Source organism: Astatotilapia calliptera, chromosome 13, assembly GCF_964374335.1.
Source record: "Astatotilapia calliptera chromosome 13, fAstCal68.1, whole genome shotgun sequence".
NCBI classification, from domain to species: Eukaryota; Metazoa; Chordata; class Actinopteri; order Cichliformes; family Cichlidae; genus Astatotilapia; species Astatotilapia calliptera.
This window is the reverse complement of record NC_137434.1, coordinates 4,943,249-4,970,081: the sequence shown is the minus strand read 5'-3', so window position 1 is coordinate 4,970,081 and position 26,833 is coordinate 4,943,249. Positions and strand designations below refer to the sequence as shown.

The window sequence follows — 26,833 nt, the reverse complement described above, 5'->3', positions numbered from 1 at the left end:
TCTAAATAATATTTCATGTTGTGAAATAGAAAACATGGACTCACACGTCCAGGGCGAGTGATGAGTTTTGTTCAACTATTTAACAGCAATTCTGGACTCAAGTGACGCGTGAATGTAAAAATGCCTTACTGTTACTTAAAGTCATGACATGAAAAGAAAAGTGGTTTTCACATATTTGACTGTAGACATACAAAGTACAGCTGGGAATGCCTTTTGTTTGTTGTTGTTGTTTGCAGAAAGGTGGCTGTCAGAACAGTATGATTTGTGTCCTTGGAAAACTGAATTCTGCAACTTCTTTTTCCAACGTTTTAATTTGCAGCTACGCACCGAGGCTGCTGGCACTTTAAATTCTCTTTTTGCTGGTTTTTATTGTTGTTTTCATATCTAAATACCAGGAGAAAGATCGTATCTGTGTTCTCATTAGGATTGGGATTTTTGTAGGCTTAGCCTATGGCCTATAAGTTTACTTTGTTAAATGCTAGTTATGACACAGTGTGTTTCACTTCTCTTATGGAGAAGTGTGAAAGTAATGTCATGAGTACTGTAATGAATTACTTTCTCCTTGAGTTGGTACTTAACATACTGCGTTACTTTTTAGTAACAACAACAACACTGATAAGAGCAGAAACAGCTCCAATGTGCACAGACAACATCCACAGCAAGCAATTAATTTGCATGAATGCCTGATATACTGCTTAGTGACGACGGTGACTCTGAGAGTGGAGACAATGAGAACCCGGGGAACTGATAAGGAATCAGGATGGTTGAATTCTTATCAGTTCCCATCTCTGCTGAAATACACTTCCTACAGGTAAACGACGACATAACTGAAAACAATTCCTGTTTTGAGAGATCATTGAGCTCAGCCGTTAAAAAGTAGAAAAATATGTTTTTACTGTTGGTATTTCACAAAATGACAGAAAAAACCTTTCTTGTGAATTAGCTGACGAGCTCTGTTTGTTGTTTTGTTTTTTAAAAAATTACAGGATAAAGTCCAAGTAAGCTGAGAGTACTTTCTGTAAGTCTACAGATTTATTTCTGATCGTGTGATGTTTACTTTCCTGTTCAGTGGTTCCTTCCGGTTCATGTTCCTCAGAGAGGTGCTACATTAACACAAGGCCCCCTAACACTGATGTAAGGTCTGTTCTAAATGCTGCTTTGGTTTATCTATAACAGCATGTCTTAACTGTGATGGTCATATCAGTGCAACGTGTAACTCCATTAGGACTGCTTATCTCTATGTTACCATGGAAACAAAGGTGACTTAACGCAGGAGGCTGTGTGTAGCAGATGAGAGAGCGGAAAACTGTGGTGATATGAAGCAGATCACAGAGATGAGGGGCAAGGTTATGAATACACTTAAACGTGAGAACTAATATTTTAAAGTTTATCCTGGCTTCTATGGGCAACCAGTGAAGCTGTTGAAGAAGTGGGGTGATATAGTCTCTAAATCAGGGGTGTCCTGCAGGTTTTAGATCTCACCCTGGGTCAACACACCTGAATCACATGATTAGTTCATTACCAGGCCTCTGGAGAACATCAAGACATGTTGAGGAGGTAATTTAGCCATTTAAATCAGCGGTGTTGGATCAAGGAAACATCTAAAACCTCCAGGACACCGGCCCTTGAGGCCTGGAGTTCGACACCTGTGCTCTAAAGGGAGTACGAGTTATGACCAGAGCTGCAGAATTCTGAAGAAGTTGAAGTTTATGGAGGGACTTCCTGGGGAGACCAAATAGGAGGGAGTTGCAATAATTGATTTGGGAAGTAATAAGACTATGGACAAGGATGGCAACATCCCAGGGAGTAAGGAAGGGATGAAGTCGGTTAATGTTACGTAAGTGAAAGTATGCAGACTGGGTTATGTAATTAATGTGAGGCTGAAATGAGAGAGTACTGTCAAGTATGACACCCAAACTCTTTACCTGCGGGGATGGAAGGATGGGGAAATTTTCAATATTAATGGGGAAACTGTGAGATTTGGTTAAGGTAGAGGCTGTGCCAACGACACACGCCAACTGTTAAGTTTGAGAAAATTGGAGGAGAACCAAGATCTGATCTCCATAAGACACTTCAAGAGGGAGGTAGGTGGAAGGGATGAATTAAGTTTGGAGGAAATATAGAGCTGGGTGTCGTCAGCATAACAATGAAAATTTATATTATATTTTTGGAATATTTGGCCAAGAGGGAGCATGTAGATAATGAATAAAAGAGGCCCTAATACTGAACCCTGGGGCACACCAGCAGAAACAGGATAGAGACTTGAAGAGTAGGAATTAAATTGGATAAACTGAGTGTGGTCTGAGAGATATGAGGTGAACCAGGCAAGGGAGGTGTGACTAATGCCAATGGATGCTAATCTGTTCAGGAGGATATTATTAGAAACTGTGTCAAATGCCGCACTAAGATTAAGAAGGATGAGAATGGTTAAAAGACCAGAATCAGCTGCCATCAGAAGGTCATTCGTAATCTTTAACAAAGCAGTTTTTGTACTATGAATGCGGCGGAAACCAGACTGAAATTGTTTGTAGAGATTATGGTCATTGAGGTATGAGTGAAGCTGGGAGGCAACAACTTTCTCAAGGATTTTCAAAATAAAGGGGAGGTTTGATATAGGGTGAAGGTTATCAGAATTATTGGGATCTGCAGAAGGCTTTTTGAGAATTGGAGTGACAGGAGCAGTTTTCAGGGAGAGAGGAATAATTCCAGTGTTAAGGGAAGAGTGGATAATACTAGTTATGAGAGGAGCCAGTGAGGGAAGACAAGCTTTAACTAACACAGTGGGAAGAGGGTCAAGCTGACAAGTGGATGATTTAGATTTTTGAATAAGATTTGATACATCAGCTATGGAGGGAAGAGTAAAAATGAAAATGACTGGGAGGAAGACAGAAAGTCTACCTCACAGTTTATGAGTGAAAAACTATATAAGAGAGTTGCGAAAGTCAGCAGAGTCTATATGAGAGGGGAATCAGTCCGGAGGTTTTGTAATTTTACTAAACAATGAAAAGGGAGACCTGGAGTTACCTTTACTAGAGCTGATTGAACCAGAATAGTATGCAGATTTGGCTGAAGCAATGCAGATATGATCGTTATACATTTCTTTGTGTATGGTAAGTCCAGTTTTCTTGAACAGATGTTCCATTTGGCGTCCTTTAGCTTTGCGATGGCGCAGGTTAAGAGTAAACCATGGTGCTGAACGGGAAAATGAGACAGTTTGGTGTTTAAGTGGAGCAAATATGTTAAGAAGGTTGTGGAGGTTGACATTATAGTGAGAAACAAGTTCATCTGGGGATGAGGTGCTGTGAACAAATGGAAAATCATAAATGGCAGATGAAAGATCAGCAGGGTTAATATTATTAATTTTCCTAAATGTGATGTCACGGGGAGTACAGGTTTTTGAGGCTGTTGTATTTACAGTAAAAGAAATAAACTTATGATCAGATCCTTATTTGGCTTAGGTGGCCGGTACACAGTACATATAATAGTGGGAGTAGATCCAAGTAGCGACGTTATCAAATGAGTGGAAGGGTGACAGGGAGAACTTTCCAGTGCTTGTGGTGAATTATCGCGAGGCCGCCCGGAGTTGCGAGGTTGACAGATGTAAACAAACTCAGATGGAGTAGAGCCATTAAGTGAAACAAAATCAATAGGCTGTTGCCACGTTTCAGTCAAGCAGCAGCCTATAGTTAACTTTCTATCTATGATCTCTGGTCACTACATTGCCTGGACTTTATTTCGTGTGGATGGAGCTCTGGTAATTAGTTTAGCCGTTCAGCTCCTTTACTAGCTATTCATTGAAGACTGTCTCAGAAGCACCCTCTGCTGTTCGCCTATTGAATTACAGCCAATTTCTGTGCAGGAGGATTAACAGGAATTTCACTGATTCATTACAAAGTGTCCATTTCCATGAGCCATAAGTATCTCATACAGCGCAGTCAACCCTTCGGTACAACACTTTCAGAGTCATTCACGGGCACATGTCAACCTGCCTAACGAGTCAGAGTCTGTGAAGGTTCAATTGCTTTCTAACAACAGCAGCTACTTAAACACATAAAGACAGGCATACAATTGTTTGTTGAAAATTTCTTTAAAGAACACTTGGGAGCCACTATATATTCAATACAGTATATTAATTATATATTAGTGATAAAGAAAATAGTAGGTTTTATGTATAATTTATGCTCAAGTCTAGGGTCAGATGACATTTATTTTGAAGTACCCAGACCGGAAGTTGTAATGTAGTCGCCATTCGCCGAACACGAGCGAGGGAAATTGAGTTGTTTATATGAGCATGAAGAAAGCAACAAAGTGCATTAAGTTAGGACGTGATATCGTTTTATGTTAAATGTAACTTTTAGGCATTAGTACGTCTGAAGGATGTTTTTTACTTAGTCATTTTCAGTAACGTTAGCTGCTAGACGGTTGCCGCTTTCACGTGCGTTTTTTTTTTCTGGTGTTGCATGTAATAAGCCAGCTAACGTTAGCCGCCTAGCCGAGCGTGGCTAACTTAAAAACAAGTTTAGCCAGCCTTAAAGAAAACGTCGCTCGTTAGTGCAAAGTTGAAATTTAGCCAGAGGAAGCTGTTTGTTTCCATTTTGGCCGTAACTAAAAGAGACGAGTGAAGGGTTTTGAAGCGGGAATGTCATCGCCTCCGTTAGGTCGCACGAGTCATGAAGGGTCAGCGAACGCATCAGACAGCGACTCCGAGGACGAGGTGCGTTTACAGGTGTTTTCCCTGCTGTTTATTCATAATGGAGGCGGCTTTTCATGCTGTTCTGACAGTTATATCTACTGTTCAAGAGCTGTCCTGCCCACTGAACTTAGCAGAACAATGCACTACACGGAATGTACACGTTAATATAAATAGTAGCTGACGCAAAGTAATTATAAGGTTATAGTGATTTTTTTTTTAAATCATGTAATCATTTACGTTGGTTTGTTTATATTTCCACAGCCCACGCTCCCCCTTAATCAGTTCTATCCATACATCCGCTGTGCCCTTTGCTGTGGGTTCCTCATAGATGCCACCACCATCACAGAGTGTCTGCACACATGTGAGTTACATCTTTATCTGCTGCGTTTAATGATTTAATGTGGTGGGAATAATGGTGGTATCAGCATTTATGCAGTGCTGTGCAAAACTCTTGTAACTGCCACAAATACATGAAATATGTATATGAAGCAGTGTCTGTTTGCATAGTTTGCATTGTAAATGATTTATTTAAATGATACTTAAAATTTTTTGTGGGCATGTGAGAAATGGGTATTTGATGTCTGAAAAGTATTTTTTGTGCTTTTTCTTTCCTCCCCAAGTTTGCAAAAGCTGCATTGTGAAGCACTTCTTCTACAGCAACAAGTGTCCCACATGCAGCATTGTTGTCCATCAGACACAACCTCTTTACAACATCAGGTGAGTCTGACTATTTTGGTCATATAGGAATCATCTAAGCAACTTTCAGGTGCTTTTTTCAAAAGGGGTCAGCACAGCGAGTAGAATAGAATTAGAATTAGAATAGAATTCAACTTTATTGTCATTGCACATGCACAGGTACAGGGCAACGAAATGCAGTTTGCATCCATCCAGAAGTGCTTTAGTGATATAGATATATTACAATATATATTAGCAATAGTATAGATATGTAAGTATACTACAGAAATGGGTCTATTATGGTATGTTATAATGTACACGGTATGAAGTATGTTGTGAATATTCTATAACTAAGTATGTAAAGGCTGTAGTGAGTACAAGCTATGTACAGGATATGAACAGGATATAAATATGAAAAACTATACAGAATATGAAATAAATAACTTTACAGAATCTGAGATATACAGCTATACAGAAATGGGAACTATGCAAGTTGTAAACAGTTGTAGGATTAAAGATTATTGAATGTACAGAATGATTATTTACACAGAGCTATACAGTAGTGCAGTTAAGATAAGTGAGGGTGTAGATAGTTTCTACAGAGGCTATATAAAGTGCTAGTGGTTGTGAGTGGTGGTTCAGTCCATGTTATTATTGTGTGTTTGAGGGTACAGTTGTCCATTGTGGGTGTGTGTATGTTCAGTCCATGAGTTTAACGTGGGTCAGATGTCAGTAGTAGAGTAGCTCTTCATGTTGTGATTTGGCAGATTTTTATGCCAGATCAGTACTATCAGTAGACAGTTTTGGTTCAGATGGTTGTACAGAGTACGGAGCAGGTGAGGAGAGAGGTACAGCAGTGAGTTCTTACAGCCTGTCATGGTTTGGTGCTGCGTTTCAGCCAATCATGTTGATTTGTCTTGTATCGTATGAGGCTGATCTGCCATGCAGTTCCATCTGTAAAGTACTTAATATGCTGAATAACCATTATGTGCACATTTTTTTTAAAAAATGGAACGATTTCATATTTTCATAGCAGAATATGATGAAATAAGGGTGGCTCAAGACTTTGGGACAGGACTGAAATCAGGGGAGTGGAGAAGAAATGAGTGCTTTAGTCTATCACAGTGACCCCAGCAGCCTGAGCCTAGAGACGTGTAACTAATGTCTCTTTTCCATTAGTGTCAACTTGACTCAGTTTTGGTTGTTTTCCATTAAAATTGAGTACCTCCTAAATGTGCATGGGGTTGTTATAGCAACGCGGCTAAAAGTCTTATTACGTCATTTGTACATAACACAAACACAACACAACAATGGAGGACATCGAGGTGATGGAATACCTGCTGCTCTGTCTATGACTTTTATCAGACTCTGGGAGCACAGTGTTGGCTTTTGTGTAGCCGGGTTTCAAAAATGTCTCCAAAAATGGAGTCGCTCTCATGACTTGAATGATGCCACTGGCTACCCAGTCAGTGTTTTGATGTCACATTTCAGAACATTCAAATCACGTGGAACCCTGGCTGAGTAGGCACTAAAAAGGTACCTGATACTAGGGCTGGGCCATATCATACCGTTGGCGGTAATACCTGTATAATGTTGGGCAACGAAAAAAAAAAAGAAATATCGCGATAGAAAATGGGTAAAACGCGCATGCGCAGTGCCTTTGTTTTCATACGCACATGGTGGAAAAAACATGGCGGCGACAGAGAATGAGGGCGAAAGCGGATCGTTGAATGAAACGGATGAAGCAGAAGTGGTTTGTAAAAATGCTGCAACTTCAGTGTGGAACTGGTTTAGCTTTCGACCGTCAGATACACAACAAAGCACTATTTTTGGTAGAGCATGCTAGCGGGCCGTCGTTATTACCGTGTTTTTCTTGCAAAATACGGCACACTTAAAATCAATCCTTTGATTTTTCTGAATATCGACAGCGCCCCTTATAATCCCGTGTACCTTATGTATGAGTTCTGGTTGTGTTTACTGACCTCGAAACGATTTTATGTACACGGCGCTCGAAAATCTGTCAAATGTTTTAGTACGACTTTGCTGAGCTACGAAGCCGCAATACTTGATGGATTGTCGGAGCATTACGGCTATCGTAGGCAGGAGCCTCGCGGAGTGATACGTACTGTGCTTCAACATAATATTACCGTATTGTGTGTGTATAACCTCTTTAAGTTTTGTGGATATTATACATGGTTATGCTGAGGATATGTCGGCCAATTTCCACTGGAAATGCCTTTTGGTTAAACTGTCAGCAAGAAATTTGCACTGTTACATTTTTATATAACTTTAATGCACATAAAAAAACAGCTGTTTTTTTTTTTTGTTTTGTTTTGTTTTTTTGCACTAATAAAGTTGTGGAGTTGTAAAGTATTTTGTCTAGTGTCAATTATATCATCAGTTATATCGTTATCGCAAATTTTCAAATGTATATCGTGATAAATATTTTTGGTCATCTCGCCCTGCTCTACCTGATACCAGGTGCTACCACCTAATGAAAAACCCTAAAACCGATTCAAGCTGAGTAGGTACTAGTGAAAAAATGCTGTAAGGGATGCTCGCCTTTTTCCAGGGACTACTTGAACACACATTGACCTCCCCAATGGAAACTTTAGCCATGTTTAATACGAGTATGCATTGAGATATGAGATTCACAGGTTTGTCTCGTTTCCCTGCAGGCCTGACAGACAACTTCAGGATATAGTTTATAAAATGGTTCCCTTCTTGGAAGAGCGTGAGTATGCAGGCATATGAAGCATAACTGATGTGCTGCATTTTCCAGTCCACATTTTAATGTGATCTCTCTCTTTCTCCCCCCCAAAAATGCAGTTGAAAGAGAACAAATGTGCAGCTTTTACAAAGAGAGAGGACTGGATGTACCAAAACCAGGTAACATGTTTCAACTGTTGAAGTGTAGTAAGGCCAATACATTGTAATATACAGTATGTAAGTACCAGCTAAAGTAATAACTGACCACATGACCTTTGACAGTTTAGTGTTTAACGAGGAGCTGCTGTGCTCTTCTTCTTTTCTCTCTTATAATTTGACAGCACTGGGTTGTCATGTTAAACACAGACACATTTCCAAGAGAAGCCCGAAGCCTCAGCGCTCCCCCCTCTCGCTCATTTTCAAGCATTTTTCTCTTCTGCTGCTGATGCCTTATGATTGAAATGCAAAATCCAAATTTGATGTATCGCTGTAATTTCTGTTGCTGTGGATGTTTGCTCTGTCAGCTCTCATATCCTGATTTGAATTCGTTAAAGGGCTACTTTAAGATAGACGGAGTGCTAAGGGTTGACATTTTTAGAGCTGTGCTATAATTGTGCAGCCTGTGTTACTCCTTAAACGTAGTAATGTCAGACTAGAAACGAGTAAAAATGCTTTTTAGATTTACAGATCAAGAACTGTAAGTGTAAAGATGGAGCACAGCAGTGCTGAGGGTTCTCCTTCCTCTCTTGCAGTGATCGTCTCCCCTCCATGTCCTGCTGTTACAAAGAGGCAGAAGAAGGACAACGTTCCTCAGTCTGTGTTTACCGTTCCTCCAGAGCTGGATGTGTCTCTGCTCCTGGAATTTGTTGGGTAAACATTTGTACTGTATGGTTGTTTGTTTTTATTTTATTATTTGTTAATCATTAGTGAGAATAACACTGTTCCCAATCAATTTACTTGTGGTCAGTCTTTCTAGCTCTTGTTTTGAGAGTTCAGTCACTGCTTTGTGGTTCCTGATTAGAGCAGTTACTGCTGTCAGCAGGATGGTGGACGATCTTTTTATGCTTTTATGAGAGACTCGTAAAAGGATGGGTGCCTTTAGTTTTTGGCTCCACATCTCAAGGCTTTCTTTAGACACTCTGTCCAAATCTTTTTTGGGGGGCAGATTTATAGATTGCTCCCTGATTGAATTGAAAAAGGCTGTACTGGTGGGAAAAAACAAAAAATAAATGAAATACTATTTTTAGAAAAATCCAAACCAATTGGAGGTGGTTTGAACTGTGCTTCAGTCATATTTGGACAGTGCTTCAGCCCTGCTGCTTAAATCTGGTGGCGGCGTCAGTTGCAGCCAGGTCAAGCAGAACGCGATTTTAATGTTTTTGTTTTATAGATAAGTTGACATCCAGATACTCAAATCTGACCTACATTAAAGATCTGATTTGAAAAACGATTGAGATGAATGAAGTTAAACATGGGTTTTTCAGGTTTATTGTGCAGTTACATAGAAATACCAGCAGGTGGTTCCACTGTCTCAAACTGACAGCTTCTTTACAGCCAAAAACTTGGAACATCTCTTGAATCTCTTCTTTGTTTTCAGGGCTGAAGAGGGCATCTGCAACTACAAGGTAAAGTCTTTAATATGAAGGCTTTTAGATGATTATAACACTTATATGCCGTTGATTTCAGGACCTGTTAAAGGCTAGTTGTGTCTCATGTTTTCCTTTGTGGTTCTCATATATCTATAGGCTGCAAAGTTTAAATGGTTCAATCTTTTCCCGTGTTTTAGGACTCAATGCTGGCAGCTGCAGCGCGTTCCTCACTAACTTCAAGCCTGCTTACTGTAACATTAGTTTGGGGTTTTATGTGGGTGGGAGGGGGCATTGACATGGCTAGGCTACAAGAAACAGTGAGCAAAAAGTACCTCACTTACAGTTTCAGTGTAACGTTTAACAACAAGAAATCGGTGTCAGAGTTTGAGAGGGTGAAAATGTTGTCTTGGTTTTATAAATGTGTCTTATACAGTTTCTGTTTTTTCCGTTTAGCCGTTGGAGAGGCGGTACGTCCGTGTGTCAGGTGAGGCCACCGTTCGCCACGTGGAGCTCTTCATCAGGAGGAAGATGGAGCTGAGCCCATCTTGCCAGGTGAATCTGCCAGGCTTACAGCTCGGTGCAAGACTGCACACTTACAGACTTGGAAGCAGGACAGTAATAGAATTTAGCGCTACACTAAAGAGAACAACAAGTGTGTGGATATTATTCTAAAGTAGGAACAATCTATGAGCCCACAGGGCTGTCAAAGGGCGTGCAGACAGGAAATGCATGATCCAATAAAGAAATGTATTCTCAATCATTTTGCACACTTCAGGGCAGCATACACCTGTGGAGGATGATGCACATTGAATCGGTTTGTTTTGCATGGAAACCTGCACTCCAGGAATGTTACAGCATTAAGGCTTTTTAACGCTCTGATTTGTTCCTGCAGTTTATTTTAATGATATTTGGTTGACATAAACTCACCGGACCCTTTATTAGCTGCAGTGGGGCAAGAGATGCATTTCTGCATATCTTGATAGTAAGTAGGGATGTCGAGGGTGACTCATTTGTTATACGTTTGTTTGTTATACATGAGTATAACATGTATAATGTTATACTCATACATTGTGGATTAAACAAGAGAGAAGACCAGTCGAGTAGTTTAAAATACAGAAACTCATTGGAGAACATTGAAAACTGAGCACAGGTAAACAATGCCCAAGCAAGAGAGAGGAGTGGTGTCTGGTGGCGCTGTAGGGTCCTTGTTGTAACCCGGTAACTACCATCACACATTGTCTGTCTGAGCTCTGCTAAAAGCCGTATGATGAGAATTATTGAGTGTTTATCAGGATTGTCTGGAGGATGTTTCCCATTTCTTCTATGAGGCTTCTTCAGTTTCACTGGCTGATGAGAACTTCCCAACGGTTCATCTTGATGGGAGACAAGTGGAAAAGTTATCCAGACATCAAAATATAAGAGGAATGAGGAGTGCACGTGTACACGTCAGGGAATACAAGCTGAACATTGACGACTCAGCAGCTCAGGTCAAAACTCAGCAGGCTGCCGGCTTCTAAAGGACAACAGAGAGTCCTTAAATACAACTGTAATCTGATTAGAGTCTAGTTATTAGAACAGTGATACCATATTTCTGTCTCAGAGTAGTGAACCTGCAGTAGGAGATGATTTGTGCTGCAAATATATAAACTTAATATCAGAATTGTCCTCATTTCCAGAAGAGAAACATTAAGTGTGATCAGAGTTTTAAGGTATTTGTGCGTTTTGTATTTCGTAACACAGGGGAGAGGATTAGCAGCTTACACTGATTTCCTGGTCTCGGTGTGACACTAAGGTTTCCTGTCTGGACAAACCTGCAGGTCACTTTTTAATGAAGGAGATGTTCCAACAATCTGAGGTTCAACCTTAGCTTTTACATCTTGTTGCGCTTTAATTTATAACTGCCAGGTGTCTACGTCCTGCTTCCAAAGTTTACACACTGAGAAATGTCAAGGCGATGTCGCTATTAGAATCATTTCTTTGAAGTATGTTTATGTCTTTGACGGGGGAAAACTCATGAATTTGATGCAAAGTTTTCTTTATTTTGCGTTTACTGAGAAGTGTCCAAATTATACTTGTGGTAAGATAACTGGTAGGATGTTTGACCTGTCTTCTGCGCAGGATTTGTGGATTTGTATTAAAATGCTTGCTTTGCTAGCACAGCTGGGACTTATATACAGGCTTTGTATTGTGAGTAGGTTTGAGGTCCCAACTTCAGCCTTCTCAAGGCTTCCTGAACTTTTTTTAGATCTAAACCACTGAAGCTGTTTTCGCCATCGTGTTTAACAGTTGGTACAGATTTCTTGAAATTAAAGACTTTACCTTTCCTCCTGATAAATATGGCCACACTCCTCCTGAAGGTCTTTTTCTTTGTCAGGATCTGTTACAAACTGCGAATCCAGAATTTTGTACCTCAGCTTGGGGGTCTGGATTGAATGCCTTGATTTTTACCCAATGTTCTCGCTTGGAATCACTGTGATGGTCTGTAATGCTGTCTGTGTGTGTCCGGCAGGTAGATGTGGTTTGTGGAGATCACCTCCTAGATCACTACCAGTCACTCAAAGAAGTACAGAACTTTGTGGGCGAAGATGCACTACAGGTTAGAACCAGAAAAGCACGTAGTAGGACTAACCTGTAATAACATTGGAAGTTTTACAGAAGGCTGGGGGTTATCATCCTGTGAGTAATCACTTTGCTTTTGTTTGTCTTTCCTCCAGGACGGTTTGTTGGTGCTACACTTTGGCTTGGTGCTGCCCTCCCAGTCTTAAATATGAGGCGTGGATTTAGCCATGATCTGAACTGCTGAACTGACATTTTGGTCTTTGTTTCTCTTTATAAGACTCGTGTCTTCATAAAGGTCTTGGATTTTAGACTCTAATGAATTGTTGCTAGCTGATTACAAAACATATAAAATTCAAACCTGAACATAGCCACATTTGGCACCTGGCAAACTTTAATGTATTACTTCTTCATTGAGCAGACTGGAAAATGAACTGTTTTGATTGAATTTTTAACAAACAAGATGATTATCTTTAGTTCATAGTTACCACAAATCTGCTGGACACAGATGACATCCATCTGAACTACTTGGTACCCACGTGTATAACATGAATTTGACCTGATAAATGAAGATGACACATTTCTGTTCCTGCTAGGCTGTTGTTTGAAGATTTGTTTAAAACTGTTTGCTACTGTTTCTGTAGCGGAAACTGGACTGAACCACTGTGACTGGATCTGAAACTCTTAAAGCTGCTATAGCAGTATAGGCAGCATCTGTCTAGTTTACCCAACTTTTTGCAACCCAGGGATTGTCTTTAATGATTTATGTTGACTACAAAGCTGTGATTTAAAGGGCTGCAAGAAAAGGACTGCCACTGCCAAAGATTTATGTATGTTAACGCTTGCTTCTTAGAGCTTGATAGTTTTTTAAGAGCTGTTGACTTCCTTCTGCTGTTAATAGAAAAAACTGATCAGCTCAAAAATACTTTGAGTACAAAAACAGTTATTTAAAGGGAGTTTGTATAAAGTCTTTGATATGGTTTGGTAAAAAAAATGTTTGTACTTGCTTTTGTCAGGTTGAATTAATAAAAGCACAACTGAGAAATATTTCCTGATTCATCCTTGGTCTCTGTTTTTAGAGATTTAGAAAGAAATGAATGGATGGACTAAAGCATTTTAAATTGTTCAGATTTTATAATTTATCGTATTAAGTAGTTTCCTATGAAAAATCCAAAAGCATTTGTCTCCTTCTGGGCTCAAATCTGTGAAATTGCTTGTCGTTAGGCAAACGTGTAAAGCGTTACACTATGGATCCACTTGTCCATAAACAGTACACCTAACCTACATGGTTCCTATGGGGGAAATGACACTAGTGTCAATGTTCCACCAGTGACGCACATGCTGCCACTACATACTGTGCAATAAAAGCCTGTAGATCAGGGACGTCAAACTCATTTTGCATTTAAAGTGGACCGTTCCAGTTCAAGTCAGTCATATATAAAGTGGCAAATCACAACTGTTGTCTCAAAGTCAAACTCTCCTCTTTGTCAGTGTAAAGAGGTTTAACTGCTCATTTAGTCTCTGAAATGTTTTAACCTCCTAAGACCCGAACTCTTCCACAGCATGCATTTTTAATTTCTATTTGATATTTGGGCTGATTGGGTCCTGATGAATGTAAAAACAAAGAAGCAGATTTATTTTTTGCCCAATTTTTGTTTCTAACAAAAATAAGAGCCACATATGAGGATATTCGTTTAAAATTTTGCTAGAACAGTAGCAGTATAATGTCCTCGTAAGTGGATATCAGGCCCTTGTACAGCAAAATTGAGTATTTTGGTCTAAATAACCCAAAGTGTGATGTCAACATTTGTGGACGCCAGGTCCTAGGAGGTTAATATAAGAAAAGGGACAATTTTAACCTTGCATCTGTGTTTCTACATGTTTAAAAAAAAACAAAACCAAAGCAGCTATAGTAAATGAAAGAAATATGCCAGCACGACTTTTTGGGTTTTCATTGTAAGAAATAAATGTGTACAATTGTAGAAAAGGTTCTGGTTGCCCAGATTACCTTGTAAAATCATTCACAAATATTTTTTCTATGGTAGGTAGTGAAAAAAACATGAACTTTCCATCATTTGATTTTCTATTAACTATTTTTCCAAAGCCATGCAGTGAGCCAGATTGGAGTCTTTTCCAAGCAAAGCCAAGCCTTATGATCACCACCCCTGCATTAGATTATAGAAAGCATGTGGCGACAGTTATTTGCTTAACACATGATTAGGAGCTTGTTGATAATTGTTAGAAACTCACGAAAGAAGTTGGAGAAGCTAGATTTATTGTTCCATTCATTAAAGTATAACATCTGTCTGCCACCTCGAGTCATCATAAGAAACCACAGTTCCAGTCATGTAATTTTATTTGCTTATCATTTTAGTGATATCCAAGTGGAACTGACAACCTTAATTTGTGGGTAAATAAACTCCATGCCTTCAAGTCTAAGCAATGTCTGTTTCCTCATTTCATACAGGTTTGAGTGCATGAAACTGCAGCAGCAAAATGAAAGATTCCCCATTAACATTTAGTACTAAGGTTAATGTTTGGAGTGTCATGTTAGCTCTCTTCGGTTGTTAATAGAGATATTTAAAACTACAACAAAAATGTCAAATACAGGATGCTGACTATGACTCAAAAACACTGACTTTAGAGACTACTTCCAAAACGTCTGTTTCAGACTTAACAACTATGATGTCAGATTTCCCCGTATATCTTCAGTTGTTGGAGTTGATGTCCGCCTCGTCTTTATCCTCGCTGACGTCTTTGAAGCTTTCCTTCGCGCCTCCTTCTTTCTCCCTCCTGGAGGAGCTGGTTGAGGCTCGAGGTTGGTAGGTGTAGTTGAAGGACATCCCTGAGTTAAAGTGGGTCTCCTCCCCTTCCAGCAGTTTCCTTATAGGATCATAGGAAACAAATGTCAAGCTGCACACAAATAGAGTACATCAAGAGATAGCCAGTTTGATTTTCAGAGGAACTTCAATAAAAGGTTAACACACTGACATTTACTTTTCTGCAACTGGTATGAGGGTAAATTAAAGCCTCCCTACTGTATGGACGTGCCAATTAATTGTTAGGAACGATATTTATGTATTCGTAGTTATAGTTTCAATGAGACTGAGGGAGTACATGTAACTTGAAGAGGGTTTATTTGAACTTTATTTTGGGAAAACCTCATCAGACAGTGCTATTCTGCGTGGTCTTTGAACTAAAGCAATACCTTTAATCAATACATATGTTATTTGCTCTTTAAGCTAAAAGATAGGGTTGCATTTTCTTGAATCCACTTAGCACCTATAAGCAGCGATCTCGATGTCCAGGGCCATCTTGACATTGAGCAGGTCTTGATACTCTCTCAGATGATGAGCCATCTCGCTCTTCAGGTTCCTCAACTCAGTATCCAATTGGCTAATAGTGTCCTGTTACAATGGAAATGAGACAATAGATGTAGAATATCAGCACTGTCAAATGAATGACACCAAAACAGAGTTGTTTTTTTTAAATCAGTAGCCGTACTTTTTCTGTTTTCTGAGTCATTTTCTGTGATATTTCTTTTTCCTGTAGTTTCCTGTAATAAAGACGCCTCTAAAGTTTATTAAGGGATTTCCTTTTTGTCTCAACAACCTTTGGACTAAGCTTTACTGCCCGTAAAAAGCCAGTGAAAGCCAGATGGCCTTCCGGTATCCGACTGAGCAGGTCAGATGTTAAGCTAATAGACATTCAGACTTAATTCACTAGAACTGCTACAGCCACAGAGGCTGATTAGACTGCCAAAGGTCAACTCTGTGCCACAGCTTACACATGTTTTAAATATTCATTTCCCCAAAAAACAGAGCCAGAACTTTTTACAGATAGTCAAGTGTCCCCCTATTTTAGCCTCAATACATAATTTTGTGAATTTGTTTTTAAATTTTTTGTTGTTAGAGGAAAAAATGTTGCTAATTCTGAAGCTAAAGCTAGCAAGTAGCTTGCATAGCCTAGCACATGAAAAAAAAAAACCCAACTAGCATGGACCTTTCCAAATGTAATAAATGCTTTTATTAGCATCTCTAAAGCTCACTGAATAATATGCCTTTTTTCTGATTCATAAGGAGGCTCTCAGACTCCCCCTGTTTCTTTATGATCTAATTTATGCTAAACTAAGCTAACAATCTCACCGCCATAGCATCGTTTTTAATAGTACAAACATGAAAGTGGTAGTTTTCTTCTTCATTGAACTATATTGTAGTGAATATTGCATCTTCTCAAATAAAGATGAGTGGTCAATTTCCAGTGGTCAGTGGTGGGTTTGGTAGTGGCAGACACAAAAATAAAACCCAAGCCCCCAAATTTCAGTTAGAGAAAGAGATAATCAGATGTGCATGTCATGTTCAGGTATGCCTGAAAAATATTTAATAAAGCGAACACCACTAAGATGCTGAGGGCTGTTAATTTGCAATAGTTACATGAAGTGTAAGGAAGTTATGGGTTTAAACAACCAAGGCTAAGCCTATCTTTAGCTAAAACTTTGAGTGTGGCTGTAAATTTTTTCCATTATGTTTACAGTTGAGTTGTTCAGATTGGGTTTTAGTTGAGATACATAAAAAATAAGAAATGGGTTCTAATTAACAGGCACACCATCAATCTGATCTAATTATTGAATGAATGTCACGGTAAACCCTGAGAGTATTTAAAAAATAGCTTTCAGAGAGTCTTTGATCACAATTATTCTGTAGGATTATCTGTATGCTGGATTCCTTCTACTAAATCCTTGACACCATGGGGACACCGGGGTGTGTGATGTTAGCCAAAAGCTTTACTCAAGCTGTGACATAATTGATGATTAACTTGACCTTGATATCTGCAGACTTTCAATCCTATTATTCTACAGGTTTACAGATAATTATGACCTCCTTCCAGGATTTCTCCCAAACGATTTAAAAAAAAAGTTGTCTCAACTTTGGCTTTTTACAGTTTCAGTTCTTACTCAGATTTGATCGAATAATCCTTCATCCAGCGAGCGTATATGAGTAGCACAGTATTTCTGCCTCTTATGGTTGCTGTTTATGTCTCACAAAAACTGCATGGAATTTGTGGTTCTAGTTCTGCTTTAACTGTAGGTTTATGCATGAATCATAACATAATGTACAAAAGACTGCTTTAAAGGTACTGTTTGCTTGCCTGCATTGCTGTGACTTCAGCATTGTGTGTATCCTCCATCTCTGAGATCTGCCTCTCCAGAGACTCGTTGGCACCCTTAAGGGTCTCTATCTCAATGGTCTTGGACTGGAGCTGCCTCCTGAACTCACTGATCTCCTCCCTGCTGGCCCTCATGGCCTCGTTGCTCCTCGTGGCCTGCTCGCTGAGGCTCGCAAACTTGCTCTTGTACCACTCCTCAGCCGACTGCAAGTTCTTGGAGGCAATGGACTCGTACTGGTTGCGGATCTCCTTCAGCGCTGAGGTGAGGTCTGGTTTGGCGAGCTCAACCTCCACAGAGACCTGCTGCGCCTCCATCATGCTGCTCAGCTCCTCAATTTCTTCCTCGTGGACTTTCTTGAGGAAGGCGATTTCGTCCATCAGGGACTCCACCCTGCGCTCCAGGTCCAGGCGGACAGCGGCGGCATCGTCCACGTCTTTTCTGAAGGACCTCAGGGTCTGTTCAGCTTCTTCCCTCGCTCTCACCTCCTCATCATACTTTGCACTTAGCTTCTAAAATGAGACAAAACAGCAGGGTTAAGAAGTGAGAAAGTGCTAGAAGTTTGATTCTAATGTGGATTCTAGCTCTGAAATAAGCTGCCCCCTTCATGCCTGAAAGAATCAAGCTAAAAACTGCAGTTCCTCTTATTTCCCCCCTTTGTAACAACTGTGCTGGAGATGATCTCTTTAATACCATCCATTTAAATGTTTGTGTCCATTTTTAAGTACAGTCTATGTTTTTGTTTGTTTTAACTCAAATTCGAACAGAGGAGAAACTTCTTCCTTTTGCCTCTTCAAACCTGCCCTTTTCTCTCACCTGCAGCTCGTCCTCCATGTTGTTCCTCTCGATCAGCACTCGGTTCTTTTCCCTGTTCAGCTCCTCCAGCTGCGAGCGCAGGTCCCTCATCTCCTGCTGGTAGAGATGAGCGACGTGGGGCCGCTCGCTCTGCTTCTGCCGCAGGGTCACCAGCTCTGTCTCCAACACTTTATTCTGCTGCTCCAGGTGTCTGACTTTATCGATGAACATGGCAAAGCGGTCATTGAGACCCTGTGCAACAGAATAAACACTTTTTTACTACCAAAAAATATTTGGCATATTCAATACATGACAGGCAGCAAACCGGAAGCTGCCTGTGGCTGTAGCTTAAGAAGTAGAGCAGATCATCTGCTGATCGGTGGTTCGATTCCTGGCTCCCCCCGTCTGCATGCCCAATATCCTTGGGCAAGATACTAACCCAAGTTACTCTCCAATGCATAGATCGGAGTGTGAATGTTAGTTAGAAATCACTTAAAAGAATAGAAGAAAGTGCTTGTGTGAATGTGGCATGTTGTATAAAGCGCTTAGTGCTCTGGGAGAGTAGAAGCGCTATATAAGAATCAGTCCACTTTGTTTCTGTCCTCTAACTTCAGTATGTAGCCCACTCTATAATGTTAAATAATTTTTTTGATAATAAATGAATAATTATACCTTAAACATGCACTGTAAAAAATGTCAGAAACTTTTTTGTTGACTGTCACATCTATTTTGTTAATAACACATTTAAACAACAGAAGCTGACCCAAAGTCCTTTAGAAACAGGCGCATTTATCTATTTATTTATTTATTTATTTATTTACTGGCCAACAAAGTTGGCTCTCGTGTTAGCAGTTGTTGTATCCATGTCCAGAATGTGTCTGCTGCCCTTCAGAATTAATCTGTCACTTTCCTTTGGGCTCTATTTTGGTCTTCATCTAACTCGGAGGGAAGTATCTGCTTCTTTGTCATTAAGTCTTGCAACCTTGTCTGAACTACGCAGGTAAGTAAACAGTAAGGTGTAACGGTCCACGGTGAGCTCGTCGTCAGGGGTGGCCCCTTTACACTGCTGCGCATTCTTTCCTGCAACTCCTCTTCGTTTCTCGGGCTGTGATCACACCTACCTGCAGCTGCTCCTTCTCGTTGGTTCTGATCACTTTGAACTCATTGCTGACCACGGAGGTCTGGGACAAGTCTAGGGAGGCGGTAGGCACCGTAGAGAAAGAGGTGGAGGTCCGTCCTCCCCGTCTATACAGGGTCACAGAGGACGCGCTGTTGCGCGACGCTGCCATGGATCGAAGGCTCGGTGAGCCCCGCGGAGACCCACCGCTCATGCGAGAGGAAGAGACGGGGAATCTCGGAGAATCCCCGAAAATCTTCCGATAGGAGGACGACGTGTAGCGGTCTCCGTAGCTCATCTTTGCTGTGACTCAGAGATAACACCGTGACGCGTAAAGAGATTTTCAGGAGCTTATAAAACTGCGGGTGGAGCGAACCATTTACGCACAGCGGGAATGGTAATAATTACCCAGCGGAACGAACACGCTGAACGAAGTTTAGCCATTCAAGAAAAGAAAAATCAAGCTGATAACTTTTTCCCATATTTCAACTTCGTCTGTGTTTTATTTTGTGTGCACTGAGAAAACAAAACATGAAGGAACAGATGGAATTAGCCACGAAGACTTCACCTCTCCTTATCTGTGCGTGTGTGTGTGCGCGCGCGCGTGTTTGTGCGTGTGTGTGTCTTGTTTGATGGATACTTGTTATTAGCGCAGATCAAGCTCTGTGGTTGAGGGGAGAAAGAAGAAAAGTTTGTAGTATGAGCCAAGCAAAAGTCGCTTAAATTCAGAAACGTGAAAAAAATTGTCTGACAGAAAGAGACGAACATGAGTCTTCCTGTCTTCCTCGGGCCCAAATCAAATGATGGTGTTCTGCCAAAAACGGATTGCTTGTATTTAAACTGCTAAATAACTTGTTGGTGTATAATATGTGAAACATATGTCAAATGTATCATGAATGATATCACGTCATCTTGAGCAACAAACAACATTCCTGTAACAAGGTAGAAGCCGCAATCAGTTTTTGGCAGTGAGTTTTATGTATCCTTTATGTATGCAGTTAAAAAAAAAAATTGTTGACTTTAAAAATGTCTCTTTTAAGAGTAATCTGGCCAAGAGGACAGCTGAAATTGCAACAAATGCAAAAATAGTTCTGTAAATATATAAAGTGGACAAAAGGGAGCTGATTGATTATAATTTATTTATTTATTAACCTTTATTTAACCAGGAAGATCCCATTGAGATTAAAAACCTCTTTTTCAAGGGAGACCTGGCCAAGATAGGCAGCAGCAGATGTCTCACAGTTACAGAAATTATAACGTAAGTACAATAACACAGTCACAAAGATACTTGAAAAACAGGTAATTTTTTAATTTTATATATACCCCTTTGTAATACCTGTTCACCAAAGTCTGTTTAGCAACATACGTAACGATATTACACATAAAAAACACACGGAAACATTGGAAATCAGTTTTTGGCACAACAACGGCTCACGGTCAAAATCACTGGAGTTCTTCCAGACCCAAAAAGTGCTCCATGTTTCCTGGTTTCCATTTTTGACTTGTATGTATGTTTTTAGATGTTTCTTTTCACTGTGCAGGGCTGTAACACCCACCTAATTGTGCATGTTGGACCCCAGCCAAACCTAAAATCGTGTTTAAACTTCCTCACTCTCGTTGTGACTCTCAGTCCCAAACTTTACAGATTTCAAGTCACAAATATTGTGCATGGTCGCATTTTTAAAGGCTCAACAACAAAAAAGAAGAAGAATAAAAATATGCCAAACTGGCATCCTCACCCTAACAGCTCCTCCTCTCTGCCACTTTGAACACTGCTTCCGCGGTTCGTGTCTCCGTGTCCGTTGTTAAAGCTTTCCAAGAACCCGACAGAGCTGGTCAGATGTTAAAGCTATTAACAACTGAACTAAATGAAACATTAAATAATATGTTTAAAGTTATAACTTTCACATTTAATGAAAGTTTGATATTATATGGAAGAAGACGCCAGAAGTCCAAAGTAACGCGATATTTAAAATCCCCATATGTTGTTAATACAACAATGCCAGTACGAAAAATAGCTTTTAATAGCTCTGTATAACATTATAATCACTTTAGATCAATCTATTCACCTTGAAGGAGAGGTCAGAGGTCAAATGTAACTTTTTTTATTTATTTATATCTTTGTACTTTCTATGCCATTCTAGGTTCAAACTTTTAGGGGGACTGCATGCAGTGCCTTGTAATTAATATTAATGGAATATGCTGTTTGCAAATGTAATCAACTATTTTCACATTTGTAAGCCTCAATTCAGTTGGATAAACATCACAATGTTAATCTAATTAGTTGGATGACCAATTATAGTGTTTAAGAATAATCAGAGTGAATAATCAGAGATTTCAATCTAATCCACCTCTTGTAGGGTGGAGCTTTTCCTTATCAAACCAGAGGCAAAGGCTCAGTCATTAAAGAAGTTAAAGAACTATTTGTGGCAAAGAAGACAAAATGAGAAACATTATTTCAGACTGCTAATCACATAGAGGCAGTCCACCAAATCATCAAGCACTTAAAGTAGCATCATTCTGTACAGACAATGGAAAATCACCCTGCTGCTCACAGACCTGTAAGCCAAGCTAACTGGTAATATTAAATATTAACTGGTAATATTATGTTTCATATTAAAGTTTTTGAATTCATACAAACCCTCCCTTTATTATGCAGACTCAGCATAAAGCATCATGTACCCCAATTTCACGAGTGGAGAACAGATTTGTACTCCGTCACATGAACGTAGTGGCACCATCGTGTTCAGCCACGTTTAGAGTGACAGAGTACGAATCCTGTAAAATGCCACCATTCAATATACTCTGTATAGAATTTGCACTGGCATTTTGTAAGTGTGCTTCTGAAGAAGATGCAAAGTATCCATGAAAATAGTAATAATGAGTATCTGTGAAAAGTAACTTTTGTTTTTCCAGCAAACTTCATTATCTGTTCTCTCCCCCCTCCCCTCCCCTCTCTCTCCTCATTACTCAACTAGAAACTACAAAAAGACAAAAATATCATCTCATAAAAATTACTATAGTATCAAGTTGGGGGTCCATGACTGATTACAGTACAGCACACGGCTTAATTATGTAAAATCATCATAAATGAATGTGAGAATTTTCATAATTTTTGGTGATTTTGACTAGATCTCCACTCTTTCATATCCCTCTGTCCTCCTCTCTCAGACTTTATGCCATCATCCAAAAGTTAAATAACAGTGAATAAAAGTCATAAACTGATCCTTATCAATCTATAACAACATTCAAACTGAATACAGTTTGAATATTTGGACATAGACAGGTCATTTTGACTTCCTGGATGTGGAACTGCTAAACAAACACTGACGCCCAATTCGACCAGAATAGGAACAAAAAATTTTAACAAACTAAAATAATAAAGTTCATCAGCTCCTTGGCTGGCAACTCAAGATATATCAGCAAACTAGTGGATCAGAAGGTCAACGCTAATAATCTCTAGTGATATAGGCAACATTAGCAAATGATTTTCACGCGATTTAGAGAACAAATAAAAATAAGCAGACACTTTATTAGCCACAAAAACAGTTGCCTCAATGCGCTTTATGTTGTAAGGTAAAGATCCTACAGTAATACAGAGAACAACCCAACAATACGACCCCCCCTGTAAACAAGCGCTTGGGTGACAGTGGGAAGGAAAAACTCCCTTTTAGCAGAAAGAAACCGCCAGCAGGTTTGGCTGAGCCATCTGCCTTGGCCGGTTGGGATGAGGGGAGGAAGACAAGACAAAGACATGCTGTGGAAAAGAGCCATAAATTAAAAATAACCAATAAATGAATGGAGAGTGGTGTATAAACACAGTGAGTGTAAACGGTGATGATGATTTAATGACGCCTTTTCCTATCAAGTGAGGAAGAAAGTTTCCACACAGCTTCTGCCCTGACTCTGTTCTCAGTCTGTGGACAGTTAGTTAAGTGGATGGCTGTATCTGCGCGTGTCTTTGCAGCAGCGTTTCCTGGTCTTGTTTATTTTCAGCCAAATGAAAATCAAAGCATGACGTTTCCACATTCTCGGGGCGCATTTTACGCACGTGGCGCAGCAGCCGCAACTTCATTCAGAAGGATATATTTAGATCTCCTAACACGAGATTAATCCCACAGTGTTCACGTGCAGTGATTTGTTACTCACGGACAGCTTTTACGCGCAGATCTGAAGTCTAAAACAACATCTGGAACACAGCCGCGTCTCCATGACGAGTCCAGCTCTGTCACCGCTGTGGGCACGTTTATTTTCAGCTGAATCCAAAGAGCATTTCCTTCGGACGATCAAACATCCTTCTGTTTGAGTTTAAAGGTCTGCCGCTTCAGATCAGAGCGTCTCAGAGGCAAAAAGGCGCACAATGAGGGCTTGATGTGATGAACGCCTGTTACATCATTAAGGATAACAACGCGATATGACAACAGCGATGAAAACAAATATTACTGGACCATAAATGGATCGATACACTAACTCTAGCCGTTGCTGCTCCATTGTGGTGGTTCAGCTCTTACATCTTTTCATTCGTCGCCTGTAGCTCACCGAACCGGCGTGTGTCTGCAAACACATGAACATCAGTGCCGTAAAAGAGACTTCCTCTAAACGAATTCACATGCAAACTGAAGCTATGTCACATTAATACAATCAGTGTGACTGAACGCCAACATTTCCCAGGAGTATTTGCGGTTGTGCACGCCCCCACCGCCTGAGGGCGCAGCAGGACACGAATCAGAAAGCGGTAACCCAAAAAAGTCCAAACAAATATTTATCGTGGATCTCCACGTAAACGCCAAATTTTAATCGTCTGGATAAATCCTGCTACATATCAGCTTACCTAAACTAACTCTTTCATCCGTCTCACTTCCAGCACATCACATCAACACAGTTTCTTGTTGTGAGTTTCTCACAAGTTTTCTTATTTTCGTGCACGGAGACTGCAACCAGTGCGCAAATGCTCAGCTGATGTCCTTTAATGTGTCATAGCTTACTGACAACACAGGGAGGGCTGATGTGGTTAATGTCAGGGCCTTTTTTGAGTTATGTTGCTGCCAACAAAATCAAGGTGGGCTATTCCTCATTAAATTGTAAAATGTCTCAGTTATTATGCATTTCATGGGGAACTTGGTGTCTGCTTGTAAATGTTTTTATTTTTGTAATCCTTACGAAGATCCTATCTCTAAGGATGTTTTTACTTTGTCCACTCAATGGAAATTCCAGCATAGGTGGATTTTTGTCAACCATAACGATTCTTATTAGTTTCAGAAGCTCTCCCTAAAGAGTTTGGGGCTTTTTCACGTGTTTGTCTCCTGGGTACTGCTGCATTAAACACTCCAAAGGCACATTTGAGGACTTTCAGAGGGCTTTTTTTAATGTCACACACATACACACACTGACAACGTGAAAACAATAACAGCTACACTGTTGTGGTTGATGATTACTTATACTGGTCTGGGGCAATAAAAACAAAAAGAAATTTATAATGCAGTTCCTTCACATTTCCAGTAGATGTCACAGAAATCCAGAGTTATTTTCCACACATCTCACACTTTAGAAGTTCAACGCTAATACTGTCCAATTGTGTGTGTGTGTGTGTGTGTGTGTGTGTGTGTGTTTTCATTCAGACAAATCTAAAAATGAAGCGCTGACTTGAATTTGAGAGTTCAAAATGATCGTGTATTACTTGAACTGCATCCCACTGCTATTTCTGTTTCTTGTCAGTTTTATAGGAAGTGAAATAGGTGAAGTCAGAAACTCGTTGGAGCACCAGTTACTGAGTGGCAAAGCTTTTTTTTTTTAACCATTTTTCAGCTCACTAACAGTCAGATAACTATGGTTGCTGGTCAGACCACAGTTTAGATCCGTCCATTTTCTTCCACTTATCCTTACTAGGGTCGTGGGGGTGCTGGAGCCTGTCCCAGCTACCATAGGACTAGGCAGGGTACACCCTGGTCAGGTCACCAGTCTATCGAAGGGCTAAAACCATTTGCACTCATGGGTAATTTAGAATCTCTAGTTAACCTAAGCAGCCTAACCTAACACAAGGAACCAGCCAGATGGTGGAATCAAACTGAGGACCTTCTTGCTGTGAGGCAACAGTGCTAATCGCTGTGCCACTGTGTGGCCCAGTTAGCTTACAGTTCAGTTTTTATTCCACAGACATATTTGTAAAACTGCCTCCAGCTTCATTGCTGTCTACAAATCATCACTCTACAGTGGGAAAGTGAAACTAAACGCTGCTCCAGAAACTACCTGCTATGGTCGGTCACTCATACTTGTCCTCAGAGCCTTACTAAGCAGTGCTGAGAGCGCTAACACAGGGGCGTTAATGATGAAGAAGTCCTTGTAGAAAAATATATTAGTGTAGCTTCAGAAGATCCTTGACAGCTCCCAAACTGCTGCAGACCAGCAAAAACATTCGGCACACAACCAAAGTGCACCATGCAGAACAACTCCCAGGACTAAATGCTTCTCCCTAAGACCTCTGCAGGGTTACGACAAAGACTGTCAGGTAAAAGTCCCCGATTGTTATGCGGAAGAAGCCCAGAAACAGGCAAGCATCAGAAGAACTGAGCCGCTACAAACTCTATGACATCAGACAGAAATATCAGGTACATACAAAAGAGATGGACATGGGAAGAAAAAGAGAATTACAACAATCTTATGGGGTAAAACTCCAGTTTTGGAAGATTAACCTCTCAGTGATGCTGCCAGCACACAGTAGGATATTATCTCCCAGCCAAAGCCAGCTGCATGAGGCCCCGTAAGGGATCCAGCAGGGTGGAGTGCAATCAGGCATGTCCACGGATATCTTTCAACACTCTAGGAGAAGCAGCTCAGTAACGACAGCAAAAATGAAGTCCATTCTCCAAAGTAGCTCCTGCGTGAAAGAGCTATTTCATATAAGAAATAGAGGTGACAGTGGTTTTATACCTCGACCATCAGATGGCCGTGATATGTCTTCCTACCTATGACACACAAAGTATCATCTCTAGTCTGCAGGACGCCTGCACCTTCCCCAACCTGTAGCCAGGCAGAATGAAGACTGACCACGACCCGTCAACTGTGAAAGCCCCATTTAAATGCTCAAATCAAACTATATTCTGAGGGTTTGGTTCTTAGCTTACAGTCTTCTCTACACACTGACACTTTTCTTTTAGAGGGTTTCCACCAAGAGCTGCATAAATGGACAGGAGCTACCTGCTCAGGTCAGAATTTAGGAATAAAAAATGAAAAAGGTGCTCCACAGGGCACGTTAAGCATTAAGTTTCATCTGGACCAACAAGATCTGTTTCCCCCCCCAAACTGGGAGGATACATGTCATCCATAGATTTCACAGACTGTGGCCAATGCAAGTCAGTCTTTGGTCTGAATTCACTGACTCAGAAATCATCCTTCATGTTTCTTTATATTTATGTGAATGTGTCCCCTGCGCTCCCACCCACCTGCCTTTAATGGTCAATGGGAACGATTTCCGTGGACGGAGCGGGAGCTTGGAGTGAGGGTGGGTGTGTGTACGGGGCTGGCGTCCCTTTAAACTG

The 26,833-nt window shown here is 40.4% G+C and overlaps 2 protein-coding genes across 2 annotated transcripts; one reads left to right on the top strand and one right to left on the bottom strand.

The window, feature by feature from the left end:
* The first annotated feature begins 4,240 nt into the window (after window positions 1–4,240).
* pcgf6 (polycomb group ring finger 6) lies at window positions 4,241–13,269 on the top strand. Its single transcript, XM_026190873.2, has 10 exons — window positions 4,241–4,714; window positions 4,955–5,054; window positions 5,314–5,410; window positions 8,047–8,102; window positions 8,198–8,257; window positions 8,830–8,947; window positions 9,675–9,702; window positions 10,120–10,218; window positions 12,176–12,262; window positions 12,381–13,269. The coding sequence occupies exons 1-10, from the start codon at window positions 4,640–4,642 to the stop codon at window positions 12,429–12,431; spliced, it is 771 nt and encodes a 256-aa protein (XP_026046658.1). The 5' UTR covers window positions 4,241–4,639; the 3' UTR covers window positions 12,432–13,269.
* A 1,211-nt stretch (window positions 13,270–14,480) lies between these two features.
* Window positions 14,481–19,635, bottom strand: LOC113035354 (alpha-internexin-like). The gene is made up of 5 exons (XM_026190888.2): window positions 19,303–19,635; window positions 18,203–18,433; window positions 17,371–17,898; window positions 15,505–15,629; window positions 14,481–15,105 (listed from the first exon to the last, which is right to left on the bottom strand). Exons 1-5 carry the CDS (start codon window positions 19,594–19,596, stop codon window positions 14,931–14,933), a joined length of 1,353 nt encoding a protein of 450 aa, XP_026046673.2. The 5' UTR covers window positions 19,597–19,635; the 3' UTR covers window positions 14,481–14,930.
* Between the last annotated feature and the right edge of the window lie 7,198 nt (window positions 19,636–26,833).